This window comes from Lates calcarifer, unplaced genomic scaffold (genome assembly GCF_001640805.2).
Source record: "Lates calcarifer isolate ASB-BC8 unplaced genomic scaffold, TLL_Latcal_v3 _unitig_4431_quiver_1399, whole genome shotgun sequence".
NCBI classification, from domain to species: domain Eukaryota; kingdom Metazoa; phylum Chordata; class Actinopteri; family Centropomidae; genus Lates; species Lates calcarifer.
The window spans coordinates 1-19,690 of record NW_026116895.1 but is presented as its reverse complement, the minus strand read 5'-3'; the positions used below and the strand labels follow the sequence as shown (position 1 = coordinate 19,690).

General features: G+C 41.0%; 1 protein-coding gene and 1 long non-coding RNA gene across 2 annotated transcripts; both read right to left on the bottom strand.

Annotated features, from left to right (window-relative positions):
- Positions 1–7,958: 7,958 nt before the first annotated feature.
- On the bottom strand, positions 7,959–9,954 carry LOC108899394 (uncharacterized). The gene is made up of 4 exons (XM_018699799.2): positions 9,853–9,954; positions 9,424–9,579; positions 9,207–9,299; positions 7,959–8,918 (listed from the first exon to the last, which is right to left on the bottom strand). Exons 1-4 carry the CDS (start codon positions 9,952–9,954, stop codon positions 8,601–8,603), a joined length of 669 nt encoding a protein of 222 aa, XP_018555315.2. The 3' UTR covers positions 7,959–8,600.
- A 511-nt stretch (positions 9,955–10,465) lies between these two features.
- LOC108899395 (uncharacterized) lies at positions 10,466–12,233 on the bottom strand. The gene is made up of 4 exons (XR_001963540.2): positions 12,196–12,233; positions 11,541–11,609; positions 11,269–11,343; positions 10,466–11,162 (listed from the first exon to the last, which is right to left on the bottom strand). It is a non-coding gene; the product is annotated as an uncharacterized LOC108899395 (long non-coding RNA).
- Positions 12,234–19,690: the final 7,457 nt, after the last annotated feature.

The window sequence follows — 19,690 nt, the reverse complement described above, 5'->3', positions numbered from 1 at the left end:
CAGAGGACTTTCAGACGCGGGACTCACTGTGAGTTCACAGACGGGAAAATGTTTCCCCTCGGTCACGGACTGTTTCCATCCATCCCTACAGTTCATGAAAATTAGAATTGGACCAATATTCATAGTAAAGTGGCTGAAATCTCATCTTCTCTTCTCCGTTCACTGGAGACAGCATTTGATAATTCTGAGCTTAATGAGCGAGCAGAAGCCGAGACAGGAGGACTTTCAGACGCGGGACTCAATGTGAGTCGACAGACGGGAAAAAGATCCCCCTCGGCGGCTCACACTTTCCATACATCCCGACTGTACATGATCAATAGAATTTGACCAATATTCATATAAAAGTGAATGAGATTTTACTTTCCCCTCTCCTTTCACTAGACAGCAGTTTTTCATTCTGAGTTTAATGAGCTAGCAGAAGCCGAGACAGGAAGGACCTTCAGAACCGGTACTCGCTGTGAGCAGAAGCCGAGACAGGAGGACTTTCAGACGCGGTACTCACTGTGAGTCGACAGACGGGAAAATGTTTCCCCTCGGTCGCGGACTGTGTCCATCCATCCCTACAGTTCATGAAAATTAGAATTGGACCAATATTCATATAAACGTGAATGAGATTTTACTTTCTCCTCTCCTTTCACTAGACAGCAGTTTTTCATTCTGAGTTTAATGAGCGAGCAGAAGCCGAGACAGCAGGACCTTCAGACGCGGGACTCGCTGTGAGCAGAAGCCGAGACAGCAGGACCTTCAGACGCGGGACTCGCTGTGAGTTCACAGACGGGAAAATGTTTCCCCTCGGTCACGGACTGTTTCCATCCATCCCTACAGTTCATGAAAATTAGAATTGGACCAATATTCATAGTAAAGTGGCTGAAATCTCATCTTCTCTTCTCCGTTCACTGGAGACAGCATTTGATAATTCTGAGCTTAATGAGCGAGCAGAAGCCGAGACAGGAGGACTTTCAGACGCGGGACTCAATGTGAGTCGACAGACGGGAAAAAGATCCCCCTCGGCGGCTCACACTTTCCATACATCCCGACTGTACATGATCAATAGAATTTGACCAATATTCATATAAAAGTGAATGAGATGTTACTTTCCCCTCTCCTTTCACTAGACAGCAGTTTTTCATTCTGAGTTTAATGAGCGAGCAGAAGCCGAGACAGGAAGGACCTCAGAACCGGTACTCGCTGTGAGCAGAAGCCGAGACAGGAGGACTTTCAGACGCGAGACTCAATGTGAGTCGACAGACGGGAAAAAGATCCCCTCGGCGGCTCACACTTTCCATACATCCCGACTGTACATGATCAATAGAATTGGACCAATATTCATATAAAAGTGAATGAGATTTTACTTTCCCCTCTCCTTTCACTAGACAGCAGTTTTTTCATTCTGAGTTTAATGAGCGAGCAGAAGCCGAGACAGGAAGGACCTTCAGAACCGGTACTCGCTGTGAGCAGAAGCCGAGACAGCAGGACTTCAGACGCGGGACTCGCTGTGAGCAGAAGCCGAGACAGGCGCACTGTCAGACGCGGGAATCACTGTGAGCAGAAGTCGAGACAGGAGGAATTTCAGACGCGGGACTCACTGTGAGTCCTCAGAAGGGAAAATATCCCGGTCGGCCGCTGACCGTTTCCATACACCCAGATCATTCACAACCATTCGAATTCAACAAACATTCATATTAAAGTGGCTGAATTGTCATTTTCTCCTCTCCTTTCGCTGGAGACAGCATTTGTTAATTGTGAGCTTTATCAGCGACAGAAAGGAGTAAAACGCAGATGTTGACTCACTGGCCTCAGACTGCTGTCTATTTTGTTTATTGATGAAATGAAAGTTGATAAACATTAGATATTGAGCAGCGATACGTGGATTTTCGGGCTTTTTCACACACTGGTCTGAAATGCAGCCTCTAAAGAAGGTCTCTCCTTTCACATGAGACAGCAGTCGTTAATTGTGAGCTTAATGAGAGAGCAGAAGCGGATACACGAAGACTTTCAGATACCATACTCAGTGTGAGTCCACAGAAGGGAAAAAGATCTCCCTCGGCCACTTTCATACACCCAGATTGTTGATGAACATTAGAATTTGACAAACACTTTTATTAAATTGGCTGAGATTTTACTTTCTCCTCTCCATTCACTAGACAGCAGTTTTTCATTCTGAGCTTAGTGAGCGAGCAGAAGCCGAGACAGGAGGACTTTCAGACGCGAGACTCAATGTGAGTCGACAGACGGGAAAAAGATCCCCCTCGGCGGCTCACACTTTCCATACATCCCGACTGTACATGATCAATAGAATTTGACCAATATTCATATAAAAGTGAATGAGATTTTACTTTCCCCTCTCCTTTCACTAGACAGCAGTTTTTCATTCTGAGTTTAATGAGCGAGCAGAAGCCGAGACAGGAAGGACCTTCAGAACCGGTACTCGCTGTGAGCAGAAGCCGAGACAGCAGGACCTTCAGACGCGGGACTCGCTGTGAGCAGAAGCCGAGACAGGCGCACTGTCAGACGCGGGAATCACTGTGAGCAGAAGTCGAGACAGGAGGAATTTCAGACGCGGGACTCACTGTGAGTCCTCAGAAGGGAAAATATCCCGGTCGGCCGCTGACCGTTTCCATACACCCAGATCATTCACAACCATTCGAATTCAACAAACATTCATATTAAAGTGGCTGAATTGTCATTTTCTCCTCTCCTTTCGCTGGAGACAGCATTTGTTAATTGTGAGCTTTATCAGCGACAGAAAGGAGTAAAACGCAGATGTTGACTCACTGGCCTCAGACTGCTGTCTATTTTGTTTATTGATGAAATGAAAGTTGATAAACATTAGATATTGAGCAGCGATACGTGGATTTTCGGGCTTTTTCACACACTGGTCTGAAATGCAGCCTCTAAAGAAGGTCTCTCCTTTCACATGAGACAGCAGTCGTTAATTGTGAGCTTAATGAGAGAGCAGAAGCGGATACACGAAGACTTTCAGATACCATACTCAGTGTGAGTCCACAGAAGGGAAAAAGATCTCCCTCGGCCACTTTCATACACCCAGATTGTTGATGAACATTAGAATTTGACAAACACTTTTATTAAATTGGCTGAGATTTTACTTTCTCCTCTCCATTCACTAGACAGCAGTTTTTCATTCTGAGCTTAGTGAGCGAGCAGAAGCCGAGACAGGAGGACTTTCAGACGCGAGACTCAATGTGAGTCGACAGACGGGAAAAAGATCCCCCTCGGCGGCTCACACTTTCCATACATCCCGACTGTACATGATCAATAGAATTTGACCAATATTCATATAAAAGTGAATGAGATTTTACTTTCCCCTCTCCTTTCACTAGACAGCAGTTTTTCATTCTGAGTTTAATGAGCGAGCAGAAGCCGAGACAGGAAGGACCTTCAGAACCGGTACTCGCTGTGAGCAGAAGCCGAGACAGCAGGACCTTCAGACGCGGGACTCGCTGTGAGCAGAAGCCGAGACAGGCGCACTGTCAGACGCGGGAATCACTGTGAGCAGAAGTCGAGACAGGAGGAATTTCAGACGCGGGACTCACTGTGAGTCCTCAGAAGGGAAAATATCCCGGTCGGCCGCTGACCGTTTCCATACACCCAGATCATTCACAACCATTCGAATTCAACAAACATTCATATTAAAGTGGCTGAATTGTCATTTTCTCCTCTCCTTTCGCTGGAGACAGCATTTGTTAATTGTGAGCTTTATCAGCGACAGAAAGGAGTAAAACGCAGATGTTGACTCACTGGCCTCAGACTGCTGTCTATTTTGTTTATTGATGAAATGAAAGTTGATAAACATTAGATATTGAGCAGCGATACGTGGATTTTCGGGCTTTTTCACACACTGGTCTGAAATGCAGCCTCTAAAGAAGGTCTCTCCTTTCACATGAGACAGCAGTCGTTAATTGTGAGCTTAATGAGAGAGCAGAAGCGGATACACGAAGACTTTCAGATACCATACTCAGTGTGAGTCCACAGAAGGGAAAAAGATCTCCCTCGGCCACTTTCATACACCCAGATTGTTGATGAACATTAGAATTTGACAAACACTTTTATTAAATTGGCTGAGATTTTACTTTCTCCTCTCCATTCACTAGACAGCAGTTTTTCATTCTGAGCTTAGTGAGCGAGCAGAAGCCGAGACAGGAGGACTTTCAGACGCGAGACTCAATGTGAGTCGACAGACGGGAAAAAGATCCCCCTCGGCGGCTCACACTTTCCATACATCCCGACTGTACATGATCAATAGAATTTGACCAATATTCATATAAAAGTGAATGAGATTTTACTTTCCCCTCTCCTTTCACTAGACAGCAGTTTTTCATTCTGAGTTTAATGAGCGAGCAGAAGCCGAGACAGGAAGGACCTTCAGAACCGGTACTCGCTGTGAGCAGAAGCCGAGACAGCAGGACCTTCAGACGCGGGACTCGCTGTGAGCAGAAGCCGAGACAGGCGCACTGTCAGACGCGGGAATCACTGTGAGCAGAAGTCGAGACAGGAGGAATTTCAGACGCGGGACTCACTGTGAGTCCTCAGAAGGGAAAATATCCCGGTCGGCCGCTGACCGTTTCCATACACCCAGATCATTCACAACCATTCGAATTCAACAAACATTCATATTAAAGTGGCTGAATTGTCATTTTCTCCTCTCCTTTCGCTGGAGACAGCATTTGTTAATTGTGAGCTTTATCAGCGACAGAAAGGAGTAAAACGCAGATGTTGACTCACTGGCCTCAGACTGCTGTCTATTTTGTTTATTGATGAAATGAAAGTTGATAAACATTAGATATTGAGCAGCGATACGTGGATTTTCGGGCTTTTTCACACACTGGTCTGAAATGCAGCATCTAAAGAAGGTCTCTCCTTTCACATGAGACAGCAGTCGTTAATTGTGAGCTTAATGAGAGAGCAGAAGCGGATACACGAAGACTTTCAGATACCATACTCAGTGTGAGTCCACAGAAGGGAAAAAGATCTCCCTCGGCCACTTTCATACACCCAGATTGTTGATGAACATTAGAATTTGACAAACACTTTTATTAAATTGGCTGAGATTTTACTTTCTCCTCTCCATTCACTAGAGAGCAGTTTTTCATTCTGAGCTTAGTGAGCGAGCAGAAGCCGAGACAGGAGGACTTTCAGACGCGAGACTCAATGTGAGTCGACAGACGGGAAAATGATCCCCCTCGGCGGCTCACACTTTCCATACATCCCGACTGTACATGATCAATAGAATTTGACCAATATTCATATAAAAGTGAATGAGATTTTACTTTCCCCTCTCCTTTCACTAGACAGCAGTTTTTCATTCTGAGTTTAATGAGCGAGCAGAAGCCGAGACAGGAAGGACCTTCAGAACCGGTACTCGCTGTGAGCAGAAGCCGAGACAGCAGGACCTTCAGACGCGGGACTCGCTGTGAGCAGAAGCCGAGACAGGCGCACTGTCAGACGCGGGAATCACTGTGAGCAGAAGTCGAGACAGGAGGAATTTCAGACGCGGGACTCACTGTGAGTCCTCAGAAGGGAAAATATCCCGGTCGGCCGCTGACCGTTTCCATACACCCAGATCATTCACAACCATTCGAATTCAACAAACATTCATATTAAAGTGGCTGAATTGTCATTTTCTCCTCTCCTTTCGCTGGAGACAGCATTTGTTAATTGTGAGCTTTATCAGCGACAGAAAGGAGTAAAACGCAGATGTTGACTCACTGGCCTCAGACTGCTGTCTATTTTGTTTATTGATGAAATGAAAGTTGATAAACATTAGATATTGAGCAGCGATACGTGGATTTTCGGGCTTTTTCACACACTGGTCTGAAATGCAGCATCTAAAGAAGGTCTCTCCTTTCACATGAGACAGCAGTCGTTAATTGTGAGCTTAATGAGAGAGCAGAAGCGGATACACGAAGACTTTCAGATACCATACTCAGTGTGAGTCCACAGAAGGGAAAAAGATCTCCCTCGGCCACTTTCATACACCCAGATTGTTGATGAACATTAGAATTTGACAAACACTTTTATTAAATTGGCTGAGATTTTACTTTCTCCTCTCCATTCACTAGACAGCAGTTTTTCATTCTGAGCTTAGTGAGCGAGCAGAAGCCGAGGCAGGAGGACTTTCAGACGCGGGAATCACCGTGAGCAGAATCCGAGACAGCAAGACTTTCAGACGCGGGACTCACTGTGAGTTCACAGACGGGAAAATGTTTCCCCTCGGTCACGGACTGTTTCCATCCATCCCTACAGTTCATGAAAATTAGAATTGGACCAATATTCATAGTAAAGTGGCTGAAATCTCATCTTCTCTTCTCCGTTCACTGGAGACAGCATTTGATAATTCTGAGCTTAATGAGCGAGCAGAAGCCGAGACAGGAGGACTTTCAGATACCATACTCAGTGTGAGTCCACAGAAGGGAAAAAGATCTCCCTCGGCCACTTTCATACACCCAGATTGTTGATGAACATTAGAATTTGACAAACACTTTTATTAAATTGGCTGAGATTTGACTTTCTCCTCTCCTTTCACTAGACAGAATTTTTTTCATTCTGAGCTTAGTGAGCGAGCAGAAGCCGAGACAGGCGGACTTTCAGACGCGGGACTCACTGTGAGCAGAAGCCGGGACAGGAGGACTTGCAGACGCGGGACTCACTGTGAGTCCACAGAAGGGAAAAAGATCCCCCTCGGCGGCTCAGAGTTTCCATACATCCCGACTGTACATGAACAATAGAATTTGACCAATATTCATGTAAACGTGAATGAGATTTGACTTCCTCCTCTCCTTTCACTAGACAGCAGTTTTTGGCTGAAATCTCATCTCCGTTCACTAGAGACAGCATTTGATAATTCTGAGCTTAGTGAGCGAGCACCCCCGCCCCCCCGCGCCCCACCAAAAAACGACTTACCCCCAAACCCCGCCACTAACACAACATTATATTATTTATATTATTTTATTACATATAATCTTAAATACAAAAACGTAACTAGAACAAAGAAAAAACAAAATCAGTAAATAAAATACAGTTAAATTGCGCATGCTTGAGAAATCCCTTAAGAAAGCAAAAGAAAAAATATCATCATAACATGATCTTTCGCATTACCTTTTGCCAACACTGTCCGTTCAACGGTCTCCGGAGTCCGGAGTCAGGTGACGTAAACAAATTTACGTAGATGATGGTCCATACACGATGAATAACATTATTAAAACCACTTTCTATAGCTGAGTCTGGCGAAGTACTGCTCATGGCGCCAGGAGCAGAGTAGCACCGTAGTCAGCGCTTCCTGATGTTTGCTGCCACCTTGTAGTTTTAACCTGGACCTTCAGCTGCAGTATTTACACAGCACTGTTGATGGATCAATCTCATTTATGGCGTCCAGATTACCAATCAAGAGTCGTGTTGTGATCAGTAATTTTGTTTTGTTACTAGTTAACTAGTTGCGTGCAGATGTCGACTAGTGCACCTCAGTCGTCAACTAGTGCGCTTTAGTCGTCGACATGTTAAACAAAATGCACTCAAAAAAATGAAACATTGACTTTAATTAAATTTATTTTGTCAACAGGTTCCACGAAAGTGTATAATGTTAGTTAAAAGCAAAAATGTTAAGGTCATCTAACTTAAGAAACTTGTATTACATTAACACAATGTAAATGGACCCAACTAGATAAAATTAGTTCTGTTCAACAAGAGATATTTAAGTTTATCCAATCAAATTCAGTTATGTTATGTGGACATAAATAATATATTTACAGGCTATATAATTTACATTTGTCCTTTAAACATATATTTTATTCGTAGGTGTAAAATAATACATTTAAGTTCAATTTATTAAAATAGGTTTTCATCCAATTTATTTTATACTAATTAGTGTGACCTAATTCTAGTTTGTCAACAGGTTCCACACAAATGAATTTTGTATACCCAACATATTTTTGTTATTTCCTTTATTCACCAATATTCATTTAACATTTTGTTGCCACTTGGTCCAAAATAAAACCCTTAACAAACATTAGGGTGCAGCATGCTTCAACACCAACAGTTGTAAACTGCTTTTATGCAGTCCAACAGGCTTGCAGTTCTCTTTTTTTTTTGTAACAGCATAATAATCTAACCATAACAACACACGTGCTGCTATCTACTTTCATTTTAATATTGTGGAGGGAATACCCCGAAATGTAATTAACAAACATGTCAACTTGTGTTTTGTCACATCGTTACCCAACATTAGCAGTTATAAACCACCTTGATGCAGCATAAAAAAATGAAACATCCAACAAAGCATCCCTGATTTGCCAGTATTATTGTCTAACAATATAACAAGCTTGTAGTCCTCAATTTTTTTGAAACAGCATAATAGTCAAACTATAACAACACAAGTGCTGCTGTCAACCTTTAATTTAGTAGTGTTTGGAAAAAACTGCTATTAACATTTTTACAAGCATGTCAGCTCGTGTTGCAGCCACTACAAGGAGTTCTTAGCTGGTTATAAATGAGTTTAAATATCTACATAAACAAACAAGAACTCGTGTTGGGTGCAACTGGTTTTCCAAAACTTTTCCAATTCAGCATCCAAATCAATGTTTAGTTCATTGATACAGTTTGTTCTTGAGCATCTGTACCTTGGTTGAGAGTCTGCCAGCATCCAGCTGAAGGAAGAGCTTTTGAAGTACTTCAAAGAAGGTCTTCAGTTCCTTAGGATAACTGAGGTTCAGTGCGTATATTACACCCATTAAGAGAGCACATGCAGAGGTGACGTCTCCCAAGTCATGTAGAACTTCAACACCCTCGATCACTATTCCAACATCAGTTGGAGGAGTGGTGGCATCACCTCCCTCAACTTTGATGATGTAGATGCCAAGGGTAAGTTGCTCAAGCTCCCTCTGTACAGCAGTGCCATCAGTATCCTTTACATAGGGGAGAAAGAAAGGACACAACCAATCTATTAAATTCACAGATTTTGTAAAATTCCAAAGATTAACTTTTGTCTTTCAGGTTTCCTTTTAATGAAAATAGCATGATACTTAAAAAAGTGCTATTTGTGTAAAAATATTTAATAATAATAATTTATATTATTATTATTTATTCATATTTATATTTAAAGAAACTGATTCCATGCAAATGTTAAGTAACAAGATTAGTTATTCAAGATTTGATTTATTACAGGTAAAAACTAAACTATTAAAATTACCCACCAGGTATTCTTTGAAGAGGATGTTTGGGTCTTCGTTCAGGTAGATACAAAGTGCCCTGAGGATGCACTCCCTCCTCTTTTCAACAGTTTCATTCTAAAGAGAGAAAAAAATACTGAAATATTATTCTGACTGTTAACTTGTCAGTATACTTATCAAAACTGACTAGTCAACATCAATTTATAATTCCATATTGTTCACTACTGATAGCAAAACATACCTGTGTGATTGGGACCAAAATCCTGCTGATGTTAGTCCCTACAGAGCCTCCTTTCTTCTTGAACACTTTGATGAGCTGGGCAGTGTGTTGGTCAAGCTGTGCATGGAACTTTGACACAAGGGGACCAGTAGTGATCCTCACAAATTCTGCTTCCACCTGAAAACGCAATTCAAAACATACCTATTAAAACATTTCACATTTAAAACAGACATACTCTCACAAGAATGTACAAAAAGCAGCCTGTGCTGTAATATAACAGCATTTACACTGTTCCATTTTACACAAAATGATTAACATTCCCATGTGACTGGAAGCCATTACAACTCCCTCTCCCCTGCCCTCCCTGTCTTTACACTGTCACTATCCAATATAGTAGAATTGCAAAAAAAATGCTGACTGATTGTAGCTGATTTAAAAAGCATTTCATACCTCTGCCACAGTGAACAGTCCTGGCCATCTGATCTTGAACTCTGCAATCATGGGCTTGTCTCTGACGACCTCCTGCCTTCTGTATGCGAAGGTCTTGGACATCTTTTCTTTGACAACTTTATCATTGTGTCTCTTCTTGACCTCAGATAACAATGCCAATCTTTCCCCTTCAAGGCTGTCCTGGGTCTCTCCAGCAGGATAGGGAGGACAGAAATTTACTTTGGCTTTCCTCGGTTTTTTGACATCGTAGGCAGGCTGACATCTATCTGCAGGTTTGTGCTTGAGGGAATTGATACTCAGTTCTGGGCACCCTAAGTTTCTAAGTTTTGTCCTATAGTTTGCCATCTTATACTTAAGGCTTATTTTCCAGCCGTAGAAACCACTGAAGGATCCCTGTTCTCTCAAACATGGATGTGCTTTGATTAAAGCTTCAGCAACAGATTCAATTTCCAAGTTTGAGGGGTATGCCTTAAACTTGATGATTTCCTGAGCCAGGCTTTCCAAGATGTCTGATTTAAGTTTATGACCGGGGGTCAGAAGAACTCCATATGATACAAAGTCCTGGTTTGCACTTCGAAGTTGCATCTCCACGTCATATGAAAACTTTGGAATTTGGAATTCTGTGGGCCAATGTGATCGAGGAGATTCTGAATCAGAGGAGAGTATTAATGTAAAAGCTCATCAACTGCATTACTGGGAACATGGAGTATGTTTTCCAGCTTAAGCAACACTGCTGCAAGTTTCTCTTCTATCATCTTCTCAAGATTTTCTGAGCAGTCTCTCTGAAAACTAGACTGCACTTCAAGCTGGGCTTCTTCTGATTCTTCATTGTCTCCATGTTCACCTGAAACACTTGAGCTTTCAAAACTGTCTCTTTCTGTAACTATTCCAGGTTTAAAGTCACTGTAAGAATAACCAAGGTGCTTTCTATTTCTATGTGATTTAAATGTCCCATAAATATTTGTCCTAAATGTACAACCCTTGAACATACAGGGGACTGTTTCATTGGCTTTGAGATGCAAATTTATATGAGTGAAATACTCCTTTTCAGAGGCAACTTCAGAGAACCCACAAACACAACAGCTGAATGTCGCCCATGTCAATGTTTGCCGTGATGTTTCTCTAGTATGGACTCTACACAAATGTGACCTGAGCGCATTCCATGACTTAGATGTACATGGACAACTACTATATGGACAAGGATATGGGTGCCTGCGCCCATAATGGGGATGTTTTAATCTGTAATGTTTAAGCAACTGGCCTCTAGTTGAGGTCTTTGAACTGCAACCTTTACACTGCCACATTCAAATCTGGGAGGGGGGCAAAAAACAGACAAAAAACACACAGGATATATTGGTAAAGTAAACTTAATTTGTAAAACATTTTTAAGAAAGAAAAGTCTAACTGTTAACATACCACAGGCAAGCTCAGCAGTGCCGTCTACACCAAATCAGTGGAGTGGAGTTAGGAAACAGCTATCACACCCAGGATCTGAAATTCATCATGTTAACAGGATCCATAAATTAATGTAGGTCGTTACATGTTTTAAAGAGAAATAGAAATCTAAAAAACAAAAACACATATTCAGAACGAGAGCAAGAGAATTAATCTGTCACCTAATAAATGTTTAACATAAAAATACTGGCAACTCAATTCACAGTAATTAAAGTAGCTAGTTGTGATCATACCTGTTACGAGTACAGTGCAATGGGCAGACAGGAGGAAGCATAAATCAGGACTCACTCTCTCATCAGGACCTGAAATATTGCAACATGATTATTACAAAAAGAGAGAAAGAGAAAAAAAATATATAAATATGTTAACAGATTAATTATTGGTGTGCTTTGTACAGGGTCCTACAAGAGATACATTTCCTTTAAACCTACTTTTCCTACTTAATAATAATAATTGATCCGCCAGAGTCGCAGAGTCCGATTTCAATAGCCTATCACAGTTATCAAAATGCATGACCGTATAAATAGTATGGTGGCACCATTTGTGGTAAAAACTCTTGACAAAAAGCATACCGTAAAGCGTGATAAAGGATAGAACACGACAGTAAAATTACTCACCAAACCACATTTCCCTGGTTAAGCTAATATAGAAAAGCGTGGTCACCGCTTTCTCTCTCTGTGTGTGTGTGTGTGTGGGGGGGGGGGGGGGGTCGGCGGGATAAAAGCAGACCGACCTAACGTTAAGTAGCGTTATGGTGTCTACTGCTTTCTGAATCACGAACACTTCGGACTTCGGAAATTTAGAATAAGTATTGTATCATATACACATAATTAAATCATGCTCAATATGAAAATACTACAATAAGTATGGATGAAAATGTCCTCCTACCTCTCTCAAGTCAAGTCTCAAGACAAACCGTTGGCAACCACCGCCAGATTTTTGCCAGTTTGCGCATGCGTAGTCTGAAGCATTTGAATCTTCTTCTTACTGCCACCCTCCGGGTGAAATAAGTATTTCAATCATAATTCACTTAGATTAAATGGTTTGTGATTAACCAACACATAATTATTTTGTACACACAACGAAAGGCACAATTACATGGACTTTATTAGAAAAAATATTTCAAATCAACAAAAACATGTATTTTAAGTAAACTGAAAACATAAAAATAATATACAGTGCACAACCCGCCTCATTCACTTTTTTGAGTGTGCGCACTAGTTAAGCCTAGTCGTGTACTAGTGCGGACAAAGTGTCAACTCGTTAGAGAAAATGCCCAACATGTTCGACACATATCCTACATGTTTGTTCAAGTCGCGTACATGTTCGGCATAAAGCCTTACTAGTGAGACTAAATGTACTCTACTAGTTAACTAGTAAGACAAATTCAGTGTCACTAGTTAACTAGTAAAAAAAATTGTATGTTACTAGTCAACTAGTAAGGGCAAAAACGCCTACACTAGTATTACTTGTTACACTACTAGGCATTTTTGAACCTAACTACTAGCACTAGTAAGGCCAAAAACACTCCTACTAATGCAACTAGTGGACTTTTTGCCCCTACTAGTATTACTAGTGACACTTTTTGTACCTCACTAATAATACTAGTAAGGTGAAAAATGTCCCTACCAGTGCCACTAATTGAAATTTTTGCCCTTACTAGTATTACTAGTGACGTAATACTAGTAAGGGCAAAAAGTCCACTAGTTGCACTAGTAGGCTGTATGCAAATGAGGAAGGTGGGACAAAGATTTTGATTGGTCGGCTTTCAAACTGGGTGATGTAGAGCTATTGGGGCCCGCACTAACCGTTGAGTTTTAGCAGCACTTGATTCAGGACCTGTGTTTGTTTATTTTATCTGGTATTTTTATGAAATGGCAATTCATAATACACAACACACATTCAAAAATTTATATAAATTACAAATCATTATTAATTATATTAGTGGGAAATACAGAGTTTTTTTTTAATCCAGACATACTAATAAATTAAATTAGTGTCTCAGCACTATATATTATATTTATTAAATACAGAGAGAGAGGAAGAGAGAAAGGAAGAGAAAGAGTGAGGAAGTGGGGAAGAGACAGTGAGAGAGACGGGGGGGGGGGTTCAATAATAATCTCATCAGACCAGAGTTTGATATGAGGTGAGCGGTTACAAATTTGACCCTCAGATTTACAGAGGGAAGTACAGTATGTCACCAGCTGTACGAGCAAGATGCTCTGCAGCATCATCAGCTCCTACACATTTAAATTCCTCTACGACCGTAATGTCCTGCATAAAAGTCAGACTGGGTCCACGCTGTCACACACCTGACTGTATCATTGTAATCCCCTAAATCACAAACGCACAAACGTTATGATCCAACAGATTTCAATTTATTGAAAGTACTCAGTACGACTGAATTTTTTATGGGATGTCTGCTTAGACACGTCGGACTCCCGCTAAATATTAATATGAGAGTGGAGCCGAGTTAAATGACCAAGCATTGTATTATAGGCTACCATAATGTATATTACACCGTTATTTTTGAACTCGGATCAGGTTTTGGGATGTAAATAATTGATTGAATCGGTGGAGTATTGATCACGAGCCGTGAACCCAGACACCGCGAACAGCTGATTAATATAAACAAGCCAAGTGGTTCGTTTTGTCTCTGACAGACTCAGATTTTTATTGTAATTATCTGAAGACATCATGGACATAATTCCTACACAGACAGACCTTTTTATTAACTAGGAACGTCGCTATTTTATTTTTGTCTCCACCAAACTCCATTGGCAAAAACGCTAATTTAAGCGAGCAGAACACAGGGGCTGTCGAGGTACCGCCGCCTCGGTTTGTTAGTTTGTTAAGTTACTGTGGGGCACTTTTACTTATGTAAAGTATGTGAACACTTTTTCCACCACCGGAAGTCACACAATAAGACAAACTAACTAACCGATCGGGTTATTCGCGCAGCTCCTGTGTTGCGCTCGGTAAAATTACAGTTTTGTCAATGCAGTCTGGTAGGCATCGGGCACACTGTTCTTGATCAATATTGCACCGATTCGAAAGCTTTTTATCCATCTCAGACTTATTCTTTCAGTTGTCAACATATTTCATATGTCACGTAACATATGGCTACTTATCTGGCATATTTCATATTTCATTCGCCGGACATAATGGCCAAAAGCCGGCATATTCCATATATGTCGGCATAAGTCTGATTGGCCAAAACTTCAACCAATCGTTTTAAAAAAGGCACTTTCCATGTCCCCGTTCCTGTCTTACTAGTAGTACTAGTAGTACTAGTAGCACTAGTAAGGTCCAAACACTCCTACTAGTGCAACTAGTGGACATTTTGCCCCTACTAGTACTACTAATAACACATTTTGTACCTCACTAGTAATGCTAGTAAGGCAAAAATGTTCGCACTAGTATTACTAGTAAGCATTTTGGGCCTTACAAGTACCTTACAAGTACAACGCCTTATTAGTGCCACTAGTGGCCACTTTGGCCTTTACTAGTTAACATGTAAGCTGTACAGTACGGTCACTAGTGTCACTAGTTGAATTTCATCAGGCCAACATGTAATACTAGTGCGCCACATGCAAATGAAGTGGGTGGGAAAATAACAAAATCCTCAGCTCTGATTTGTCTGTTTTTATTTGAAACTTGAGCGCCAATAGAAAGCCTCAATGCACTCTTCTACCCGCCTCCCAATTAGCATTTAGCACAACTAGTACTACTAGTAGGCTCTTTTGTGCTTACTAGTAGTACTAGTAAGCATTTTTAGCCTTACCAGTTGTACTAGTAGAGTCAAAAGACACACTACTAGTAGGCATTTTTGTGCTTACTAGTAGTACTAGTAAGCACTTTTAACCTTACTAGTGGTACTTGTAGAGTCAAAGGACACACCACTAGTGCTACTAGTAGGCATTTTTGTGCTTACTAGTACTACAAGTAAATGCTTTTAGCCTCACTAGTAATACTAGTAAGGTCAAAAAATGCCTACAAGTGTAACTAGAGGATATTTTTGTCCTTACTAGTGTCACTAGTGCCACTAGTAGGCTGCATGCAAATGAAGGGGGGGGCGAGGATTTTGATTGGCTGGTGTTCCTGGCCTTGTGTGTGCTTGAAAGACTGGTATTTCCTGTTGTATTATAAATTTTTTATGACCTGTATTTTATTATTTTCTCATATTTGATGTATATTTCTGATGTAGGCTTGCTCTTTGTTTATTATGGGGTTTTTAAACAAAGAGCAGTCGCTCTTTCTAATATTATTGTTTATTATGTTAAATGAGTTATGCTACTGATCTGCAATACTATAGTATATTATTTATATGTGGTTACTTACAAAGTTAGCATTTAAAAAGGCTCCATTGTAACTGTTGTAGGATTTTATTTTGAATTAGAGATTGAGATCCTCTTATCTTCTCTGACCCCGCTGAAAGGAAGAAAAGAAGCAGCAGCGAACAGGAGGAGCTGCTTTTCTGTTTACCTTGCTCACAATAGTAAATGACTACATACAGTTGCTTTGTGTTTCTATTTTACAGAGGCAAAAAGGAGAAATAAAGCAAGCAGTAAATCAGCATTACAGGAAAACTATTAAATAACTTTTGTTTCATTGCTGTTCATAGAAAATATAATTCCTCTGACAATGAGCATGCTTTACTCTGCAAAGACAGTGAGCTAGGAGTCAGCAGTTAGCAAGAGTGAAAGCTTATCAGGCCTTGAAGGGTTAAATTTTGGAGGGGTGGGATTCTAGTTGGAGAGCCAATAGGAGGGTTCAAGTCCCCGCCTCCTAATTTGCATTCAGTCCAACTAGTGTGACTAGTAAGCATTTTGAGGCTTACTAGTTCAACTAGTAGAGACTTTTAGCCTTACTAGTTACACTAATAAAGACAAATTAGCCCTACTAGTGTAACTAGTGGACATTTTGCTCTCACTAGTGTTACTAGTGTCATGGGAATCTTCTGTTGAATAAAGCACAGAGTCAACGGTTTGTCTTTCTGTAGGTTTAATTCTTACATTTGCAAACGGACCCACTGTACTCCTCAAGCATGAGACGCACAATGAGCACAGAGTATAATAGTTTACAGGTTAAATGAAAAAGAAGCAAGGTTATGTCTGGAGATGAAAAGGAAAACATCTTCCAAAGACTACACAACAATACAGCTCTGAGAGAAAGGTGTCAGAGATTACACAGCTGTGCAGCCCCATATCAGCCCCTGTCCTTGATGGGGCGAGGTGCCCTGTAAGCTTATTTGATGAGGAAAAGTACTGAGCATATGAAATTTTATAAGGCACAATTGTACAAGTACAGATTATTAATACAGATCATTAATAAATCACAATTATCATGAATCATTTGAGAATTTCCAATACAATTTCCCCCTTTGAGCATTCTATGCTCACTAATTACCTTTACTCAAATCACTATTATTTATTAACCTTAAGATTTAGTTAGGATGATTCAAACAAGAGTACATTACCAAGTTGATTAAAAATAGCATTGAGGAAATTTTTGTATGTGAATTACTCTAAATTAGTATGAAAATTATTGAAGATTATTGAAGAATATCAAATCATAACATTCTCTCTTATTCTAATCATTAGCTCAAATCATTATGAAAAACACAGTAAATCAGAGTTGATTTTCTTTTTCTTATTAAATGCATCATTGTTTCTTTCAAACAACTTCAGTATCATCAAACTAAAATGGTGAGACCCAGTCCAGAGACCCGTGAGAGTAGTCACTCTGAGACAGGTCCAGGAACTGTCCCACGGAGTTTCTAACTGCAGAAGCAATCAAAGCTTTAATGCATGGCACAGCACAACAAGTAAAAATGGCGATAACTACCAAGAACACAAACACTGGGGTCAAAAGCTTCATCAGTGTAATTTTCCATCCTCCCTTGGTCAACCATGACCACAGGCCCCAGTGGTTGAAGTCGGAGTCTTGGCTTCTCTCTTCATGCAGCAAATCATTAAGTTGTGAAACAACATGGAATTCTATCAGCGTCTCATTTCTCTCTGTGTGGAGAACATAATGAACATTATTAGCATGGAAATGGGTGAGTATGGTGATAGAGGAGTACCAACTTTCCCAAATAACATATGTCCATGTTCCGGAATCTAGCAGTTGAAATTCTGTAGTTCACAATGCTGATGTTGCACTTCTTTCCAAGTTCTCAGTCAGGTCTCCCACAACTCTCTCTGCATACGGGAGCACTCAGGATGAAGGCTACCATTACCTAGGACCTCTGAAACATTCAGTGGGCGTGGTGTCACCAGGTATCAAAGCCACCAACCCTGTGAGGAAGTGGTGTGCAGACGTAGAAGCTCTCGTTGTATCTTCCTGGCTGCACCATGACTACTGCATACCATGAGTTTTCTTCAGGTTTTGTTGCATTCTGAGTGAACTCAGATAACAGTCCCCTCTTTAATCTGTGTAATGGTTTCTCGGTGTGGCTGCTGCTGGAATTTCTGTGACCTTGTTCTTGGGCTGACTGAGGTGTACTTCAGACAGAGCAGTGGCAGGACCGATGATGACAGCGAGCAGGAATGTGCTCTCTATTCCTCTGGCATCTGCCACCCCTCCAGGGCCCCTGGATGTTTCATTGGTGTCATTGCATTAGCAGTGTGACCTAAACCTACCCCCGTAATCCAGTGTGCTGCCTCTTTGTGAGTTTGAGAAACGTGTGGCCCTCATTGACAATCCACACCCCTCTTTCCCTCGCAAACACAAGGTGGGGGAAGGTGTTGGTTCACTTACTGATGGCTAATGCACGCTTGATGAGGTGTTCTCTCTCTCTGGGCTCAGGGACTCCTTTCCAGTGGCTGGTGTGGATCTAGGTCGCCCTTTCCGCAATCTTCACAGCCGTTTCCATGGTGAGGAGAATCTGGTAGGCCCCGTTTCCACTGGCGTGCTATCCAATCCAATCCTTCCTCCTCAGGTCTTTCACCACGATCCAGTCACCTGGCTCCAAGTCGTGCAGCGTCTGTTCTGTGGCCTTTGGGAGAGCATCCTTTACCTATATATGAAGGACAGGTTTGCACAATAACACATTTCATCCTGGCCCAGGGGAATGGTCTTTTAACAGGCCCAATCCCTGTCTCTTACACTACTGTACTCAGCAACAAAACAAATGCATGTAAGTAGGCCATAATTTTCAAGCTCTTTAGCAGTGCACTGGCAGGTAGCTAATGTTAGCGCAGCAATACTAGCAAATGTTAGGCATTCACGTATCCAGAACTATTTGTATCTTTTATTTCAATATGAATCAGTGCCATTATATTTCTATGTTCACATTTATGCAATGTTATAAATTTTTAGCTAAATTTACTGTGAAGTGGTCATATTTGCTGCAGAGAAGTGCTAGGCTCTTAGCCATTAGCATGTCTGATGTAAAATATGGTCTCACTCTCAGTGAGAAATATGTTATGTTTTTACACGATCTCTTATGTGCTGAGCAGTTTGGTGTATGCTAACAGTAGACTGCAAGGAAGCAGGAAAAGAAATACTAAATGTGAATACTGGTTAACATGGCAAAAAACACTGCTGTAAAACACACTGTAAAAAAAAACTGAGACAGCACTCAGAGTATCTTTGCACATGCTGTTCATTATATATATTCTGATCCGTGTATTTTTGGTGAATTTATGGTATTTCTTGTTTATATTTGTAATACTTTAATTCATGTACATAATGTGCATAGAGTATGTTCCTGTGTTAGTCCTATGTTCCTGTGTTAGTCCTAAGAAGCTGTTCTGAGGCTTAGCACACAATCTTCCTTGACTAGAGCCCAGTTATCTTGAAATTGCAGATGTTCATTTTTTTTGTTTTTAACCTATAAGGATTGAATGGAATTAACTTTTAATCTCAAATTTCTCTCATCTACCTTTGGATATATCTTCTAATACTAAAAAAAAATCATCCCAAATCCATTAGTCGATGTAAAGTTTGGGGTCAAATGTTTCTGGCTCTCTCTGTCCTAATAGGGGGAAGAGCATGTACAAGTGCAGCCAGATGAAGCAATGGCTTGCCAGAGTTTATTATTATTTGTCTCTGTGCAAAGAGGATCTTAAAAGGACTAAAGCTGTTCCTGTTCCTCTTCTATTGGTTTCTGTTAATTTTAAATGAAATTTTTAGAGAAGTTAGAGAATTCTTCGACTTTCAGTCATCATACCCCCTTTTGACACATGGTTCTTGCCATGTGTCAACTTCACATAATGATGGAACAGGTATTTGGGCAGACAAGGTTTCCTTTGACTTTGTCGATGAAAGAGCATCCTGCTTTCTTCCAAGCGAGTCTCTCTTCCTGGGTGCTTCTGGCCTGCAATTTCTGAAAATCAGCTGTGAGTATTAGTGGTGAGCTAGAAAACGGTAAAGCATT